At 38.3% G+C, this 18,132-nt stretch overlaps 1 protein-coding gene across 1 annotated transcript in view; it reads left to right on the top strand.

Annotated features, from left to right (window-relative positions):
* Positions 1-18,132, top strand: part of LOC127571029 (histone-lysine N-methyltransferase 2C-like) — a 355,346-nt gene that overhangs the window by 137,061 nt on the left and 200,153 nt on the right. Inside the window, 2 exon segments of the mRNA XM_052017016.1 lie at positions 11,596-11,726; positions 13,422-13,528. Coding sequence (XP_051872976.1) covers positions 11,596-11,726; positions 13,422-13,528 — 238 coding nt within the window.

Here is an 18,132-nt window from a genome sequence, read left to right as displayed (position 1 = left end):
GCCCTTCTCCCTTGTAACCATTGCTTCTATGAAAGAAAATGCTGAGGGTTCCTATAATCATGCCTAACCTAGTGCAGGAACAGTAGGTTCCCCAGGGTACATGCTGGGAAATCTCCAAAAGTTTGCATACAACCATTGGGTTGGGGTCATAACTCTTTCAAAGGTAGAAAATGGTAGCTGTTGCAGGTCAGTCTTTCCAGTGGCAGGATATTGCTGCATGAGTTCCTCGGTCTTGTGTTTAAACTCAATGTTCCTTCCATCAGGTCAGAAATGGAGATGATTGCACAAGGTTTAATTCCCTTTGGAGCTTCTCAGCGAGTGAAGTATTTTCTGCATGCAGTAGGACCTAGACAACAGTTAGGCATAAGTGCCAAGTAACATTGGCACCTTAACTGCCAAGCAATGACCATCTCCAACAGAAGAGATCTGACTACCTACACTTGACTGTTAATGCCATTACCATCCACAAACCCCAACCATCAACATCCTGGAAGTCCCCATTGCCAGACCTCAACATTATCTAGCCATACAAGTCCTGTGATCACAGAAGAGAGTCAGAGGCTGGATATTCAGTAGTGAGTAATTCACCCCCTGACACACCAAGTCTTCGACTATTACAAAGCACAAACCAGGAGAGTGGTCGAATACAATGCACTAGCCTGAGTAAGTATAGGTGCTACAACAATCCAGAAACACAACACCATCCAGGTCAAACCAGCCTACTGGAATGATATCCTCTTTGCCAACCTAAACATTCATTCTCTCTAATGTATATCATCTACAACATCCACTGCAGATACTTTTCAAGGCTTATCCAACAACACATCCCAACCCATGCTCTCTACTGCCAGCTAGGACAAGAGGCAACCATTTATGTGGTCAAGTCTCAGACCATCCAATTTGATTTTTTTTATCGTTGCTGATTCCAAATCCTAGAACCTCTTCCTGAGTAGCATTGCAGGATTAGCTACACAAGGTCTACAGCAGTTCAAGAAGATGCTCATCACCACCTTCTCAAGGACAATTGGAGATGTGCAATGTATTAGCCTTGTCAGCAGAACACACATCACTAAAGAAATGAATAAACTAAAAAAAAATATTGTAACGTACTATTTGACTATAGGAGGAATGTTCTAGGATTTATAATAAAACAGGTTAGGATCAATGGAAATGAGGAATTAGAAATGGGTACTTGAATCAATTCATGGGGCTCGTTTTAATTACATCTTCATTCCCACCAAGTTGTTCAAATCTCGCTGAAAAGTGTTTCTGGGGGGATGGTGGTGGGCGGTTGCGGGGTGGAATGTGATTCTTAAAAAGTGGAGGTCAAAGGAAGAGATGCAAATTTAATCCTATGTAATAAATGGCAATTGTTATTTGGCTTAGCAGTGTTGAGGAACTGAGCTTATGGGCACAGTTGAAGCTATGAGATATATTGAGTTCTTTCAACTAATTTAGTCTGATGATATAATCAGTGAACACTATATTCAAAATTGCATTTTTAAACCAAACCAGGAAATGAATTAGCTTAATATTTTAATTGCTTCTCCCTGGAAAGGTCACAGTTGAGATCACCCTGTTAATTCCAAAATAGCCTTTTGCAAATAGCAGTTAATTGAAGCTGATGATTCATTCATCTCTCCTGCAAGCACTGAATTGTCAATTTGACCCTAAATGAAATGGTTCCCAACCTTTAAGGTAATTTTAATTGCACCACTTCAGTGCACCTCTATGCACTTAGTGAATTAAAAATTCTGTAAAATGTTGGTTGCTGTTACTTTTGTTGAATGTCACTTTTGCAGTTTTTTTCTTTAAAAGGTTGTACTATTAATAATTCAGTTAATTATTTTTGAAACCAGTGTGATCTTACCTGGGGATACAATAACAAAAACCATCCTTGGTTAACCCATCAAAAAGACAAGTCTTGCACTCTCCCATTGGCTCAGCAAGTCTTTTTCATGCCCAGATGATCTGTAAAAGCAGGCACAATCCCCATCTGAATCTGCTGAATTTAATGGAAGCAACATTGTAGAGATAGCAGAGGTAGGTCCTATTGCTTTAAAAGGGTGGTGGGGCATTGTTGCAGAATCAACATGGTTTCTTTATACTTCATCTAGATTACAGTGTGTGTATGTATTTGTGTGTGCACACAAGCAGGCAAATCTGAACTTGGTTACGATATTCATTACAGTTGACTGATTTGCCAACACTCAAATTGACTTATTTGAACAGTTTTATTCCACCATAATTTATAACCTGATAGTCTGGCCAATCCTTCAGTTTTAATCTATTTCTATTAAACCATGCGACCAACCCTAATTCAATGTGAAGTGTAGGATTCAATGTTACCAGCAGCAACAGTCGTGCTAAAAAAAAATGAAATGTCAATTTACAAGACTCTAAACGTGAAACAATGAAGCAGTATCCTATAGACAGAACTAAGCAATCCCATAAATAGACCAGATCAATGATGCAGAATCCTGTCATGTTCAATCATATATAGTGTGGGACAATTAACATAACGATGGTGGCTGCAAATGTTGCCTTCATAAGAGTCAAACACTCAGGTGTAAAAGAAAGCAACCATCTGCAGTTATGAATTGCTGCATGTTGCAGACTCCTCTCATCCTAAGAGCTCACCACCTTGGAAGTCAATTCCATCCACCTCATGTGGCATGAAGAAGTGACTGAACTTGCTAGGTAAAACAAAAGTCTTGATATCAAGGCAGTGCTTGACTAAATGGGAAATTGGGGGTAACTCATCACCATCTTAAATCTGGCATAAAATCTATGTTACCTCCCTCTGGTCCCTGAGGAGAGTTGTTCTTTCCTTAACTACCCTCTTCTGATATACTTATAAAATATTTTGGCATTTGCCAAATCTAACTTGCCAAGGTCATTTCATTGCTCTCCTAATTTCTTCAAGTTTTCTCCTATATCCCCTACAAACCTCAAGTGACCTGTTTAGTACGAATTTCCTATAGTTGATATATGCTTCCTCCTTTCCCCGATCAAACCTTCAATATCATTCATCAACCAAGGTTCCCTAAACTTAATGTCTTTACATCTTATCTCACGAGAACATACTATATCTGAAGTCTTACTATATTGCTTTTAAACACCTCCCACTTATCAGATGTTGTTTTCCCTTGCAGGTGTCGCAATCTATTTCTCTCGTGTTCTGTCTTATGCTATCAAAGTCCATTTTTCCCCGCATTTAGGACGCTATCTTCACTATTTCCAGAGTATTCTTCCACAGGCACCTTAATCACTTGCCTGTCCTCATCCCTAAGGTACGGTCAAGTATAGCCCACCTCCCTAGTAGGATTCTCTACATACTGCTTCAGAAAAACCTCTTGAATGCATTTTATGAATTCCTTCCCATGTAAGCCCCCTACACTAAGGCAATCCCAGTCAATATTGTGAAAGTTAAAACCCCTTACTATTATAGCCCTGTTGCTTTTGCATCCTTCTGCGATCTGCCTACATATGTTTTGTTCTAGTTCCAGCTGACTATTGGGAGGTGTAGAGTATAACCTCATAAAAGTAACCACCCCTTTCTTGTTCCTCTTCTACCCATATAGCTTCATTGGCTGATGCCGCCAGGAGATCCTCCTGAGTACTGCCATAATGCTCTTCCTGATAAGTAGTGCAACCACCACCACCCCCCCCCCCCCTTCACCCCACCCAGTGCTGCACTGTCATTCTGGGTCCCATCCCACTGCCTCACTAATTTAAACACTACTGCATGGCATGAGCAAAACTCTGCAAGGATATTGGTCCCCTCCAGTTCAGATGCAACCTGTCCTCCTCCTACATGTCACCTTTGCCCCAGAAGAGATCCCAGTGGTCCAAAACTTGAAGCCCTCCAGATTTCCTCTTGAGAGCCCTGATATCTGTTTCTATGTTTCTACCATCCTTGCAAACGGAGTGTGCCAGATAATCACCACGCTTTTTAAGATGTTTTCTTTGCATCCACCCTGAATCTTTTGCTCTTCACTTTTTCCCTCCCCACTCCCCTGCCCCTGCCCCCCATTCATTGAACTGTCTGCTCGTGGAAGCAGTCTGTTATTTGTATCTAGACCTATTATGATCTTATGAATTTCTATCAAGTATCTTCTCTCTCTCTTTACTCTGAGGAGAACAACCCCAGCTTTTCCAGTCTAACTTTGCAGCTGAAATCCATCTACCGTGGAACCACTTTGATAACTTTTATGTGCACCCTTTTAAAGTGTCTTTGTGGGAATTGTATTCAATACTTCAACTGTGGCCTTAACCAGAGTTTAATAAAAATTCAACATAACCTCCTTACTTTTGTACTCTGTCTCTTTTTATAAAGTTCAGGACCCCATATGCTTTAACAAACAATTTCTCTACATGTATTGCTATTTTAAAGAATTATGCAAGTATGCACACACTTCCCTCTGTTCCTGTGCCTCATTTTCCTCTCAATGATCATCGGAAGCATCACCACTTGACATCCTTCGATCTTAAAATAAAAAGCACACTCTGTCTGTCTTTGAGCCCTTTTTATCCATGCCACTAACCTATTCCACTGGCCTCAATTTTGCTAACCAATCATTTTTGTGGGGTATCAAATGCCTTCTCCATAAAGATGACTTTAACTCATTTAAAAAAAAATTCACAAGGTAGTGAAGTGCATCATAACATAATCCATACTGATTCTCCTTGATCAAATCAAATCTTTCTAATTACTTATTAATGGTTACCTTATTTTTAAAAGCTTCCTTGCCACTGAGATTAAACCAACAGGTCTGTAGTTGACTGGCGCACTCTACACCTTTAATCAAAAGTGCCAGATCTGCTATCGGCTGACGCCTTTCCTCTACTAGGGAGATTGGAAGATTATGACAAACTATTCTGCATTTTCCACCCTAATTTCCTTGCTAAATCTGAATTTTCCTGTAGTAGCTGGTAAAATGAATTTCAGGTAATTAAATTGCAGTAGAATAAAAAGCTAACTAGCATTAGTAATATTGACCAAGAAACTGAAGGATTGTTATTGAAAAACCATTGAGTTCAGTAATGTTCTTTAGGGAAAAAAACAACATTTCAGAGATCAGTTAATAGTCAACCACACTGGTGGATCTGGGAGTCGCATAAAGGTTAATCTGATAAGTAGGCAAAGTTTTGGGGATGAATTAAAGATAAATGCCACTTTATAATGGTGTGCCCACTCCATGAATAAGTAAATAACTAAAAAAAAAATTGGACCTTTTCTTTTAGAATATCTCATGATATTCTTCCCCATTATCATCTTTCACTCCTTTAAAATCAATAAATATCCTGAAAGTTGTCATTGACCAGAAATTTAATCTGAGCAACCACATGAAAGCTATGCCTACAAAATGTGGTCAGGTAAATTACTAATCTTGTAACTACCCAATGTCTTTCTGCTATTTGAAAGATGCTTCAAAAAATTCAGCGAAAATTTAATAGTATTCTCTAGCTCAGATGGCTGTGTATATTTAAGATTAGTGGATAGAATTGAGAAATATGGGGATCAGGTGGAAAAATAACATGATCAGCCATGATTTTATTGAATGGCATGGCAAACTGCAAAGGCTGAATAGTCCACTGCTTCTATTTATGTTTAGGAGTGTGATGGAATGCTTTCAATTTGTATGAATGCAAGTCCAGCAACACTTGAACTGTGAGACATAATTGATGGGCACTTTATCCACTGCTCCTTGAACCATTGTCACTTTATTTTTTGACAAGATATGCTGCAACAGTTTGACAAGGCAGATTTGATCGCACCTCTCATCTGATTACTGCCAACCAGAAGTATAGCTGCAGGAGCTGTGTAGAAACACTACTGCAGAAAGTTCCCTTCCTTGGTATTTGCCATCCTGACTTCAGCAAATATAATTTCTTTATTGTTGGTGTCAAGATTCTGAAACTTCCTATCAAAGCAATGGGAGTACCTTCACAAGGATGGATATAGTTCAAAAATAAAGCTCTGCTTCCACTCTTCACAAGTACTGTATTAATGGCCTTGAAGCAATTCCTGTAATATATTATTGAAAGGGTTGCCCTATGAGGAAAGATTAAGCAGAATGGACCAGCACACTGGGATTTGAAGAGAAGTGATCCCATTGAAACAAGATTCAGAAGGGGCTTAAGAGAGTAGATGCTGAGCTTTGAAGATCAGATCACTCTTAATCTTTCAGAGCAAGGTTAACAGACTGTTTCTCCTGCTCCTGTTTCTATTACTATTTATTTGTTTCACTCTGTGTTTCATTACTTAATGATTTCTGACCTTTCGATTCCTTGGTGCTTGCTGTCATGAAACTTGAAGATACAGCTTAGGAAGTGAGGCTACCAGAGGGACTCTGGGAACAATTGTGGATTGTAAGGCATTAATTAAGGGTTGTGCAATGGGAATTTATAGCTTGAAATTCAGAGTGCTGCAAGGTTTGTGGTAGGATTGAGGGCAGCCAGAATCACAAGGTAAATGAGAATGTGGACACAATTATGGTCAGCCGCCAGACCAAGTAAATCTTACAAGGTCATTACTCAATTAGGTTGGCTATGAATGATACTGCAAATAAGGAGCAGGGTGATGAGCATGAAAATAGAATTGATAATGCTCTGTTCCCTACCTCACTTCAATTTCAAATAGTGATACTGTTGGAGTCCATGCTCTAAAGGCCAAGACTAATGATCTGCAGATGTGATTTCAAGCACTACCAACTGTGTAAATTCAGTTTATTTTTTTAAAAATCTGCAATAAAACAAATATCAATGACAAAATTACTGTAATAATTACTGTGTTACTGAAAGGTGCGTTTTATTCTTTTAGGGAAACATCATTGCACACTGTGTCAGATGTGACCAATAGCAATGCAGATAATTAACTGTTCTTTGAAACTACCAACTAAGCTAGTCAATTCTGACAAACCACTACAAAGATCAGTAGGAAGTCAAATTGAACAAACCAGTTGGAGTTGACCTTGATACCATATATAATAAATGCACCCAGCCTAGTCAGTCTCTCAAAGTCCTTCTCATTGATATCTGAAGCCTTGTGCTAAAATTGAGTGAGCTATCCTATAGAGTTGTCAGTATATTGTCTACAGCTGATGTGATATGCCTGGTGCAGTCATATTCATGGAATCGTACCTTTCAACCAACACCCCAAAATGCTTAACTTGCCACCAGCCCACCAGCCCACCACCCCCACAGTTCCCTGACCAATGCTCCACTAAATCAAAAGTTTGGAACTCCCTACTAAGCAGGGAGTTGCTTCAAGACAGGCTGCAGCAGCAGTTCAGAATCACCCTGTGAAGGCAGTTAGAATTGAGCAATAAGTGATGAATTTGCACAACGGCAGTTCACAACTTTAAGAATTTTTAAAGTAAAGCTATTATCTATTATCATTGTTTGTCCCACATCCAGATGTGAATAAACTGAATTTTCTCTCATTAAACACTCTCAATGATGGAGCCACCTATTTGATTCTCACCACCAGCCCCATCCCCTTTCCCCTGACCCCCCTCCCACACATATATCTCTGAGCAATATATTATGTTTGAGTAACTATCATATTTTATTCAACCCTGAGCTTGGCTTCAACTGCATGTTACTTCATTTGGAAATGCACCTACTTCCACCTAGTAACAATACCTATTAGAGCTTTCAAAGGACTCTTATAACAGCTTATTTCCAGATATTCAAAATTAAATTAAATTTTTTAAGCTGCCATGGTAAGTAAATGCTTTGGAATATTAGTCCAGGCTTGTAGTTGACTGGTTACAAAACAGCCAATCCTCTGAGTCACCACTGGCAACATATGGGAAAACTACTAATTAATAGTAAATATTTGGGGACTTTGAATTTCATTATCCTGTTGCAAATTTGGTAAGTGCCACAGCTGCAGTGATTCATTAAAGGATGACATGAATAAATTAGAATAATTTTTACAACTTTTGTATTATGAGTCACCAGTTTCATGCATTAAACATGCAGTGATATATATTTCAGTAAAATTATACATGATTTCATGCAATGACAACTATAGAGACCACGTGAATATTAGTTGTGTACAGATCTTATAGTATTGACTTTTCTGATTGCAAATAAATGTTTTGGTCCTCTGATCATTCATGGCCGTACTGTAAAATTAATGTTTTAAATATTAGGTTAAGAATAGTTATGAAAAAAGACTATCAAAGATTTGAACTGGGAGAGGTGTTTTTTACTGCAATGTAAAGCAATCTGGTCTAGTAGGATTAAAAACACAGACTGACCAGTTAAAATAATAGTTTATTAGGTACTTAGCTGTGGAAGATAGAAAAGACTTCTATATAATGCTTACTAATTTAAAATTATTTTAAAAAAATCAATAAATTCTTTTTGGGAAATGTTCGATGTTCATACCATTGGATTGTAGACTACCCAGGCAGAATATGAGGTGTTGTTCTTTTAGTTTGGCATCACCCTGGTAGTGGAGAAGGCTGAAGGCAGACAGATCAGTGTAGGAATGGGAAGGGGATTGTGAAATGGCATGCAGCTGGAAGGTCGTGGCCATTGTGGACAGAGCGTATGCGTTCTGTGAAATGGTCACCTAGTCCTAATGTAGGGTTTCAAACCAAAACATCTACAATTCCTCCCCCCACCCCGCAGATGCTGCTTGATCCACTGAGTTCCTCCAACAGATTGTTTGTTGCTCCATATTCCAGCATCTGCAGTCTCTTGTGTTTCTATGGTTGCCTAGTGTACATCTGGTATCGCTGAAGTGCATGCTCATCTAAGCTAATCCCATTTGTCTGCGTTTGGCCCATATCCCTCTAAACCTTTCCTATCCATGTACTTGTCTAAGTGTCTTTTAAATGTTGTTATTGTACCTGCCTCAACCACTTCCTCCAGCAGTTTGTTCCATATATGCACCACCTTCTGTGTGAAGGAGTTGCTCATTGGCTCCCTTTTTAAAATCATTCACCTCTCACCTTTAAACTTGTGCCCTCTAGTTTTTGATTCCTTTTCCCTGGTAAAATAACTGCATTCATCCTATCTATGCCTTCATGATTTTATACAGTTCCATAAGCTCACCTCTCAGTCTCCTACACTACAAGAAATAAAGTCCTTGCCTGCTCAATCTCTGTATTCAGGCAGTTGAATCCTCGCAACATTCTCATAAATTTTCTTTGCAGTCTTTCCATGTCTTTCCTATAACAGGGTAACCAAAACTGTACTCCAGGTGGGGCCTCACCAATGTCTTGTAAAACTGCATCATAATGTTCCAACTCCTCTACTGAGTGCCCTGTTGCTGCAGTGCATCTTGCAGATGGTACAAGCTGCTGCTGCTGCCCATCAATAGGTGAAATGTGGATAGGGTACCTATCATGGGGTGGCTGCTATGTCCTATATGTTGATGGGCTTCTTGAGTGTTGTTGAAGTTGCACGCATCCAGGCAAGTGGAGGATATTCCATCACACTCCTGACTTGAGCCTTGTTGACGGGAGTTAGGAGACGAGTTACTCGCTGTAGAATTCCTAGCTTCTGACCTGCTCTTGTAGCCACATTGTGTATGTGTCTACTCCAGTTCAGTTTCTGGTCAATGGTAACCCCTAGGATATTGATAGTGTGGGATCCAATGATGGTAATGCCATTGAATGTCAGTGGGTGATAATTGGATTTTTTGTTGTTGGACATTGTTATTGCTTGGCACTAGTGTGGTGCAATTGCTACTTATAAAGCTGTAGGCTGAGATGACTATAAATATAAAAGATCAAGGAACTGATTAGGAAAATAAAAATGAATGTGATTAGGGTACCAAGCAAGTGTTCCACTAATTTGCTGTAGTGCTTTGAGGATGTCATTAACTTTGGTTGAAAACATTCTGTGACCAGCTTTGCATTTTGAATATAGTCTCGAGTTTGAGTCTATGTTGAATCTCCAAAATTGTATCAAACAAAGCTAAAAGTTTAATGTTCTTTTTTTTAAGATACCTTCCAGTACTTAACTGACAATGGCTAATATAATAACTTTTGGTAATTTTTGATTTTTCTGAAGGTGGGTTGTGTGGTCTGTGAAGAGGCTGCTTAGAGTCTCCATGTTATTAAGACAAATTGGGTGAGTGGGTAAATGCATGGCAGATGCAGTTTGACAGAGATGAACATGAAGTTACGGTTTTGGTTCCAAAACAAAGATGAACCATCATCTGACTTGAAGAGGGATGTTCTTGCCATGGAGGGAGTGCAACAAAGTTAACTAGATTGCTACCTGGGATTTCGTATGAAAAGAGAACAAGTATGTGAAGCTTATATTTACTGGAATATAAATGAGAGGGGATCTCAGAAACTCATAGAATTCTAACGAGACTCAATAGACCAAATACTAGGAGGATGTTTCTGGTGACAATAGTGTCCAGAGCCAGAGATCACAGCCTCAGAAAACAAGGTATGCCATTGAGAACTGAGATCAGGAGAAATTTCTTCACCAACTCAATGGTGAACCGATGGAATCCAATACCACAAAAAGCAATGGCCCGGTTTGTCAAATATATACAAGAAAGTAGATGTATTTAATGGCAGAGATATTAAGGGATAGGGGAAGATGTTGGGAACGGACTAGTGAAGTGAACAATCAGCCATGATATTCAATGGTGGTGCAGGCCTGATGGGCCAAATGGCCTACTCTTGCTGCTGTTTTCTATTTAACTATGTTGATACGAGACTTGCCAGTGTATTTTAAGTCTGGAATCTAGAGCATCTCTCATCAAACAGTCTACTTTGCTCTATTGTAAAACAATATATCCTTTGTAAGAAAATCATAGTTTTGACATAGCCTATATCTCTTTTGCTTTTAGAGCTGTAAAATTCCCCATTTGAAACAATAATGTAAATTAGTTGAGAGTGCTTGCTTATTAGATTGCAGCTTTAAAGACATAGCTCTGTGTTGACAGCCGAATAATAGATCGTGCCTTAATTGATGTAAAACCTCCATCTAGATTTTTTTTTAAAAGTGCGTCATTCACCTTGTATGAGCTATGCAATGTAAAATTTACTAGTAATAAAGTTAACCTCTGTGTAACACGTAATTTTGGCATTTTAGTTCACTATCACTTGTTTTTGTTATGTGGTGCGTTTATATTTCTTGAGAAAGATGGATATATCATTGACCAAGGTTAATCCAGTGGCTCTTAATTAATAAGATTGCTGGAAAAAAATGAAGATGCCACTTTCTGCAACCTATTGCGTTTTTAGAAGTATTAGTCGCACTCCGATATAATCCAATTTACTTAGTTTGTTCAGGTAGAAGGTGCTTTTAAACAAAATGTCCAAAAGAATATAGGTTGTCCATGGGGAAATAATTGTTGCATTAGCCAAGACATGGATGAATTCTACCCACTGCAAGTTGTTTTAAAACACATTCATTGCATGTTATCTTGTTGATAAGTTTTCAACAGTTCACAATATTAAATGTAAAGATTGCATCTTGACTCGCTATTTAAATTGTTTCATTATTGATGTGCAGAATCCCAAAGCATAAAATTGGTTTTTAAACAAATTGAGCCAAGTATTTTGAATTGGTTGAAATCAATTCATTGTGGAAACTGTTTTGTACTAGGTCTCCTTCCCACCCTGCGCCTGCTGCTGTTCCAGTGGCTCCTGAAGAACAGATATGCAGATTTTGGGATGAACTCAGTCAAGTTGGCCTTCCTGATGGTATTGATATTCAGACCTTATTTGAACCTTCAGGTATGAAAAACACATTGATTTGTTATTTTCTCCAGCTATCTAATTCCCTTTATTGATTACAGGTCGATATCTTAATTATGCGTGACAAAAATTATTTGCCATTCATTCCTGTACCAAGGCATTCAAATCCCTTTCATTTGTGGAATGTAGAAAAAAATTTCCATTATTTGTTCCAACTGTTTGAAAAGTATATGGACCTTTTCAACATTGATTTATGAAGAGCAGATCATGATCAATTAATTTTGAAAGGCTTGCTAATTGAGATCTGAAATAATCTCGTGGTATTTGTAATAGAATGTGACTTTCATAATAATTCATCGTTTTGAGGAACACTGGTTTATCAAAGTTTCTATTAAACAAGATGTATGCTAGTTTTGCTTTTATTCTGTGGGATGTTCAACACTTGTATTCAACACGTTCTGTGCTATTTATAAATTGTCATTGGTTGGATGTATTCATGGAGAACAGAAGTTTGTTGCTAAAGATGTATGTAGTGTCGTACTGTGTCAAGAGTACATTTTATCATTGCGGCTTGGATTTTCATCAGTAATGTTTGTTTCTTAACTACCAGTAATTATTTGGTCAGTGTTTAATGTTAATATTTAATAAGGCATTAATGTTACTTCCAGCTTTTAAAAACACAACTTGTGTACCACCAAAGAAACTATCCTGACGGAAACATAACCTGTAGAATTATAGATACATCTTTCTAAGCTTCAAAGTAAAGCATATTTACCAATAGAAGTGAAATAATGATGAATTTCAGGATAGAGTATGAGATAGATATCTATATTAGTCATATGTACATCGAAACACAGTTGAAATGCATCTTTTGCATAGTGTTCTGGGGGCAGCCTGCAAGTGTCGCCACACTTCCGGCGCCAACATAGCATGCCCACAACTTCCTAACCTCCACATCTTTGGAATGTGCGAGGAAACCGGAGCATCTGGAGGAAACCCATGCAGACACGGGGAGAATGTACAGGCTCCTTACAGACAGTGGTAGGAATTGAACCTGGGTTGCTGGTGCTGTAAAGCGTTACGCTAACCGTTACACTACCGTGCCTGCCCTCTGGTAGGCAAGAATGGTGGTAGCAGGAATTGGCCTTCAGCCCCCTCATGTCTGCTCGACCATTCAGTAACATCTTTTACTTTGGGGCCACCTTCCTGTACTAACAATATCCAAAAGTCTATCTACTTCTCCTTTTGAATGTATTCAGTAGGTGAGTCTTGACAGCCTTCTTGGGTAGAGAATTCCAAATGATCACCACTCTCTGGGTGAAGAAATTTCTGAAATTAACTTTTTTTTTCTTTCCACAGATGCTGCCTGGTGTGCTGAGTACTTCCAGCATTTTCTGTTTTTATTTCAGATTTCCTGCATTTGCTGTTTTTTCCCCTCAACTTTCACTTACTGAAGTAATTTCTTCTCATCTCACTTCTGTGAAACACTTCATTTTTAGACTTTTGAGGCTGGGAAACATAATTCCGTAATCTACCCTGTCAAGCCTTGTAAGAACTTTGTTTCCATGAGATCACCTGTCTTTCATCTCAACTTAACAGAGAATAGATCAGAAATTCGACCTGGGAAAAGGTAGTTTAACAATGTGTTGGGAAATGTGTAGGTAGATATGTTCAACAAGTGAATTATTCCAAATGTTCCATAATTATTTTTCATATTCTTAATCTTGTTAACAGGCCACTTTTGGGTCCACCATTGTTGTGCAGCATGGTCTTCTGGAGTGTGCCAGAAGGAACAGGTACTGGTGAATGTAGACAAAGCTGTTCTCTCAGGGAATACAGAGGTAAGTTGAAACCGGGAAAGCAGTGGGGAGAAAAAAACAATTTCGTTGAATTATAACCTTAGAACAGCTGCAGCAATGTGTTGATTAATTGATTATAAAATATTATCTCTGTTCACTATGGAGAAGGGAGAGAGATGATGTTTTTTATAATCAATTCAAAAGAGTACTTTCTATGAAAATTATACTGCTGCATGTGAGTATTTGGATGCACAAGTAATGTTATATCTTGTTTCTAGAGCTTCTAGATTTTAAACCATAAACAAGCTTTTGTCTTTGTATCTTTTTGATTTATGAACATTAAAATCAGGAGCATTTTACCTTATTCAAACATACAAGATCCTAATAGGGCTTGACAGGGTGGATGTTGGGATGCTTTCATCAGTCAGAGTGTCCTAAACAAGGGGACATAACTAAAAGATAAGGGCATGGTAATTTAAAACTGAGGCACATGGAAATTTCTTCTTGTAGATGGTGGTGAATCTCTGGAATTCTCTGCCCTGGTGGGGTGGTGGAAACTGGATTTAAAGTGGAGGTGGATAAATATCTGGTAGATTGAGAAATAGAGGGATATGGAGAAATGGCACAGAAGAGGAGTTGAGGCCAGCATAGATCAGCCATGATCATACTAAGTTATGGGGCAGGATTGAAGGGCCTGGTGCATACTCCTATTTTCCTGTGTTCTTGTGTTCACGGAAAGTCATTGTTATTCAGGATTTGAGTTCTGACTAATAATTTAAAAATATAAAATGAATGCTCTGTAAATTCTTATTCTGTGACCCTCCCTCCCCACCCCTCTTTGCTGTTTCCCAGATCTTACTGCAAGCTGAATAGAATGTGCACAAAGTTGGTCAACTACCCAAATCAGGACAGGGCTTTAACCCCTGTCATCAAAACTGCCTTACTTCAAGCTTTTGCCTGTCTCGGTTCCTATCTTGCTTTTGTTCTTCCTGCTGTAATCCTCATCCAGTCTTTATTTTACACATTTTTATACTTGGCTTCAGCAACAATTTCACTGGCCTTTTAACCTCTTGCCTTGCATTAACTTGTCCATGTTCTATTCCATATAACATGATTACACTAATTTGTTTATCAGCTACCAGATCTCTCCTTGAACATCTACATTGGCCTTTTAGTGTAGGGGGTCCCCGGGTTATGTAAGGGTTCCAAGAACTGTCCATAAACTGAATTTTCTGTAAGGCGGAAACAGACAGTTTCCCCTTCCAAAATCACAATGTGAAATATTTAGCTTTGATAGACCTTTGGGGACTGATTTGCAAAGAGTAGACTGGGGGAAGATCAGCATAGGTGATGGGAGCTGTTACCAGGAAGTGAACTGTGACAGATTTTTGTCTGAATGTAACCCAGGTGGAGTGATGGGATGGAAACAACTAACAGCAGTTTAATAAGAGAAAGTGTGTGCTAACGAGGGGTGGCAGGGTTCATAACATTTGATTTTATTTGAAGGAGAGTTTTGAGAAAGCATTGGCTTTTTCTGTGGGTCATCTCTGCATTGTTTCCTGGTGAAGAGATTGGAGTACTATATCTGAGAGTGTGTGGGAGAATTTGCATAAAGTCAGATTTTTGTAAATCAGGTCTTCTGTAACCTAGGGGTGCCCTGTATTGGGTTTACTTGTAATCTTTGGCTTGGGTAACTGGTGGCATTGACACTTTCATTTTGGTACAATTTGGTATAAGTTTTTTGGTTTTAAGGTTGCTGGAATATTTGCACTGGGCCTTGAAAACTACACACCATTCTGGCAACCACCATCGCCTGTTTCTTTTATTTTTGGTATTGGTTTATTATTGTCACTTGTACCGAGATACAGTGAAAAACTTGTCTTACAAACTGATAGTACAGGTCAATTCATTACACAGTGCAGTTACATTGAGTTAGTACAGAGTGCATTGATGTAGTTCAGGTAAAAACAACAGTACAGAGTAAAGTGTCACAGCTACAGAGAAAGTGCAGTGCAATAAGGTGCAAGGTCACAAAAAGGTAGATCATGAGGTCATAGTCCATCTCATTGTATAAGGGAACCATTCAATAGTCTTATCACAGTGGGGTAGAAGCTGTCCTTAAGTCTGGTGGTACCACTTGCTGCATCATCTCTTGGTGGCATTGACTTCCTTGAGTCCAGTTTCTTGGATGCCAGTTATGTGTCATTACCTCATTTAATTTCCCATTCATCATGTGAACCCAAGTGATGATTTCCAGTTGGCTCTTCAACTACACAAGAAATGATTGACAGTATCATCACCTGATATTCTGCTCTATTCCATTTTCTTTCCTATTCAATTGCTGTTATGGCCATTTCAAAGCCTGTGTTATTCCTATTCCAGGTGAGATTAGTAACTCAGTATGTAATTAGGCCAGTGATCTCTGTGGCTTTTTACTGCTATATAAACCATATGTTGCTCATTAGATCATTGAAGGAAAGGGATTCAACACAACAAACAAACACTCCTGGCATTATAAAATATCAACAATAAAAACATTAGTGCTTTCTGACTGTCAGAATGCATGAGATGCATGGTTACTTCACCTAATTCACACAGTAATTCTTTTGAAACCTGGGTGTGTAAAGGTCAATTAATTAAATTTGGATCAGTTAAAAATAAGACTGGGGTTTCGAACCATTAGAACTTGGTGTAGGATTATAAATCACAGGAAAGATTAATATTTAAAAATCTTTTAAATCATTGGTTAGGTGTCAGCTGGAATACTGTGTCCATTTCTGAGCTTCACACATTAGGAATAATATAAAGTAGAGAGTTCAGAGGAGAATACTAAAATGGTATCAAATATGTGGGATCTAAGTTATGTGGAGATGTTTCGAGATATTGGGGTTGTTCTCCTTAGAACAGAGAAGATGTAAAACATAAGATTTCACACTGATGTTTTGATAGTGATAAACAGTTTCCATCATTTGGAAGATCAGCATCGAGAGGACGTGGGTTTATTGTGCTACGTAAAAGAGCCAGAAGTGAGCTGAGATTTTTTTTTAAACAGATACATTACAATGTGAATGCATTGACAGGAAAAGTGGTGAAAGCAGATTCGATAGTAATTTTGAATGGGAATTAGATCAGCATTCAAAAGGGTGTAACGTTCAGTGGATGGCATTTTCAGAAAAACCACACAAGCACAGTGGACTGAATGTTTGCAGTTATTGTGCAGAGAAGAAAAAACAGTGCACAACAAAATTCGTTCTCATACAAATCAGCCTATTTTGCACAATGTTCACTCTTCAGTTTTCTTTTGACTGTTTAGCACTATTGTTATTAATGCTGTGGGTTGTGAGATGCAAGTCAGCAGCAAATGAAAAGGTGACAGTTTCCAGCTATGTGACAATAAAACCAGTCGGATTCAAAGCTGTGCTATTTGTATTACATGGAGAGTTTGCAGTAACAGATGGTACAGGGAATTTGTTTAATACACCCTTAGGCTGTTGGGGGTAAGGCAGAAGGTAGTGTGGGGAAAGGAGAAAATTTTCTCTCCGTTAAAATGTCGTCATGTATAAGAGTATAATATGTAAACAGTCTGGCACTGGACATAATGTTTCAGTAGGTCTGCAGAAGTTTAAGCTTATTTGGTGGTGGGAGCTCTCAAGTCCTACAGCAAATGGAATATGTTTGAGATATATAGAAAGGCATCCAAGTTGATGAAGTTAAGAATGTTTACTGACCTATATCCCATTCTCTAGATTCATTTATTCTGCACAAAACCCCATTGCATAGCGGTACAATAACAAATATGTTTTGTTTAATGACTCCCTTGATAGAAGAAATGGAATGAATTGCCCTCATTTAAAACTGACATATCTTGCAGCAAAGTTATTCTACAGGGACTCCAATGTATTTAACAATCTGTCTGAAAAATGCCACAGAAATCCATCTGTGAATGGCTCTGCTGGGTGCCAGTTGGCATGGATAATATACTATACTTTGCAGTTGTGTTTACTACAGTATATTAATTTATCAGTACAAGTAATTTTCTTGTAAATGTACTTATTTCCATTTTTTTCGCCTGAATATCCTATGATAGTTCAAAGTCTTACTCTGTAGTTAATACGAAACATTATACGAAACATTAAGAGTTTTCAGGTGACTGCTTCTGTGATGGTCTTGCTTCATCAGATATGTAATTCTGGTAAAAACTATCATGTATTAAAATTTTGATTTTCTACTCTGCTTGAGATCCAGATGCTGCTCCCTTGTTGCCTTTACTATTTCTGAAGGCCATCTGGGTGAGGACCAAGGGAGAGTCCAGAATGAGTGGAAACACTGGGAAGAAGTGCATCTTTTTATAAGAGAGAATTAGAAAATTGATAAAAGGAAACTTGAGGATAGGGGCTATAGTGGAGGAGAATTAAAACAAAACTTTCCCTTTTTTTTTACCTTTTTGGAAAGTTGCAGCTATTAAGTTTACTGCCTTGTTTTTCTCAGGCATATTTACCTGATCCATCTGCACGTGCCTTTTTGTCTGCAGCAGTATTCGTTTTATAATTAAATAAAATCTGTAAAAGTTTGGATGTTTGCTGCTCCATTTCTAATTTTTGTTCTTGCCCATCAGAAAATGATTATTTGCTTTTTTTAAAATTTCC

This window comes from Pristis pectinata, chromosome 5, assembly GCF_009764475.1.
Source record: "Pristis pectinata isolate sPriPec2 chromosome 5, sPriPec2.1.pri, whole genome shotgun sequence".
Taxonomy (NCBI): Eukaryota; Metazoa; Chordata; class Chondrichthyes; order Rhinopristiformes; family Pristidae; genus Pristis; species Pristis pectinata.
The sequence above is the reverse complement of the archived record's forward strand: the minus strand, read 5'-3'. Positions and strand labels throughout refer to the sequence as shown.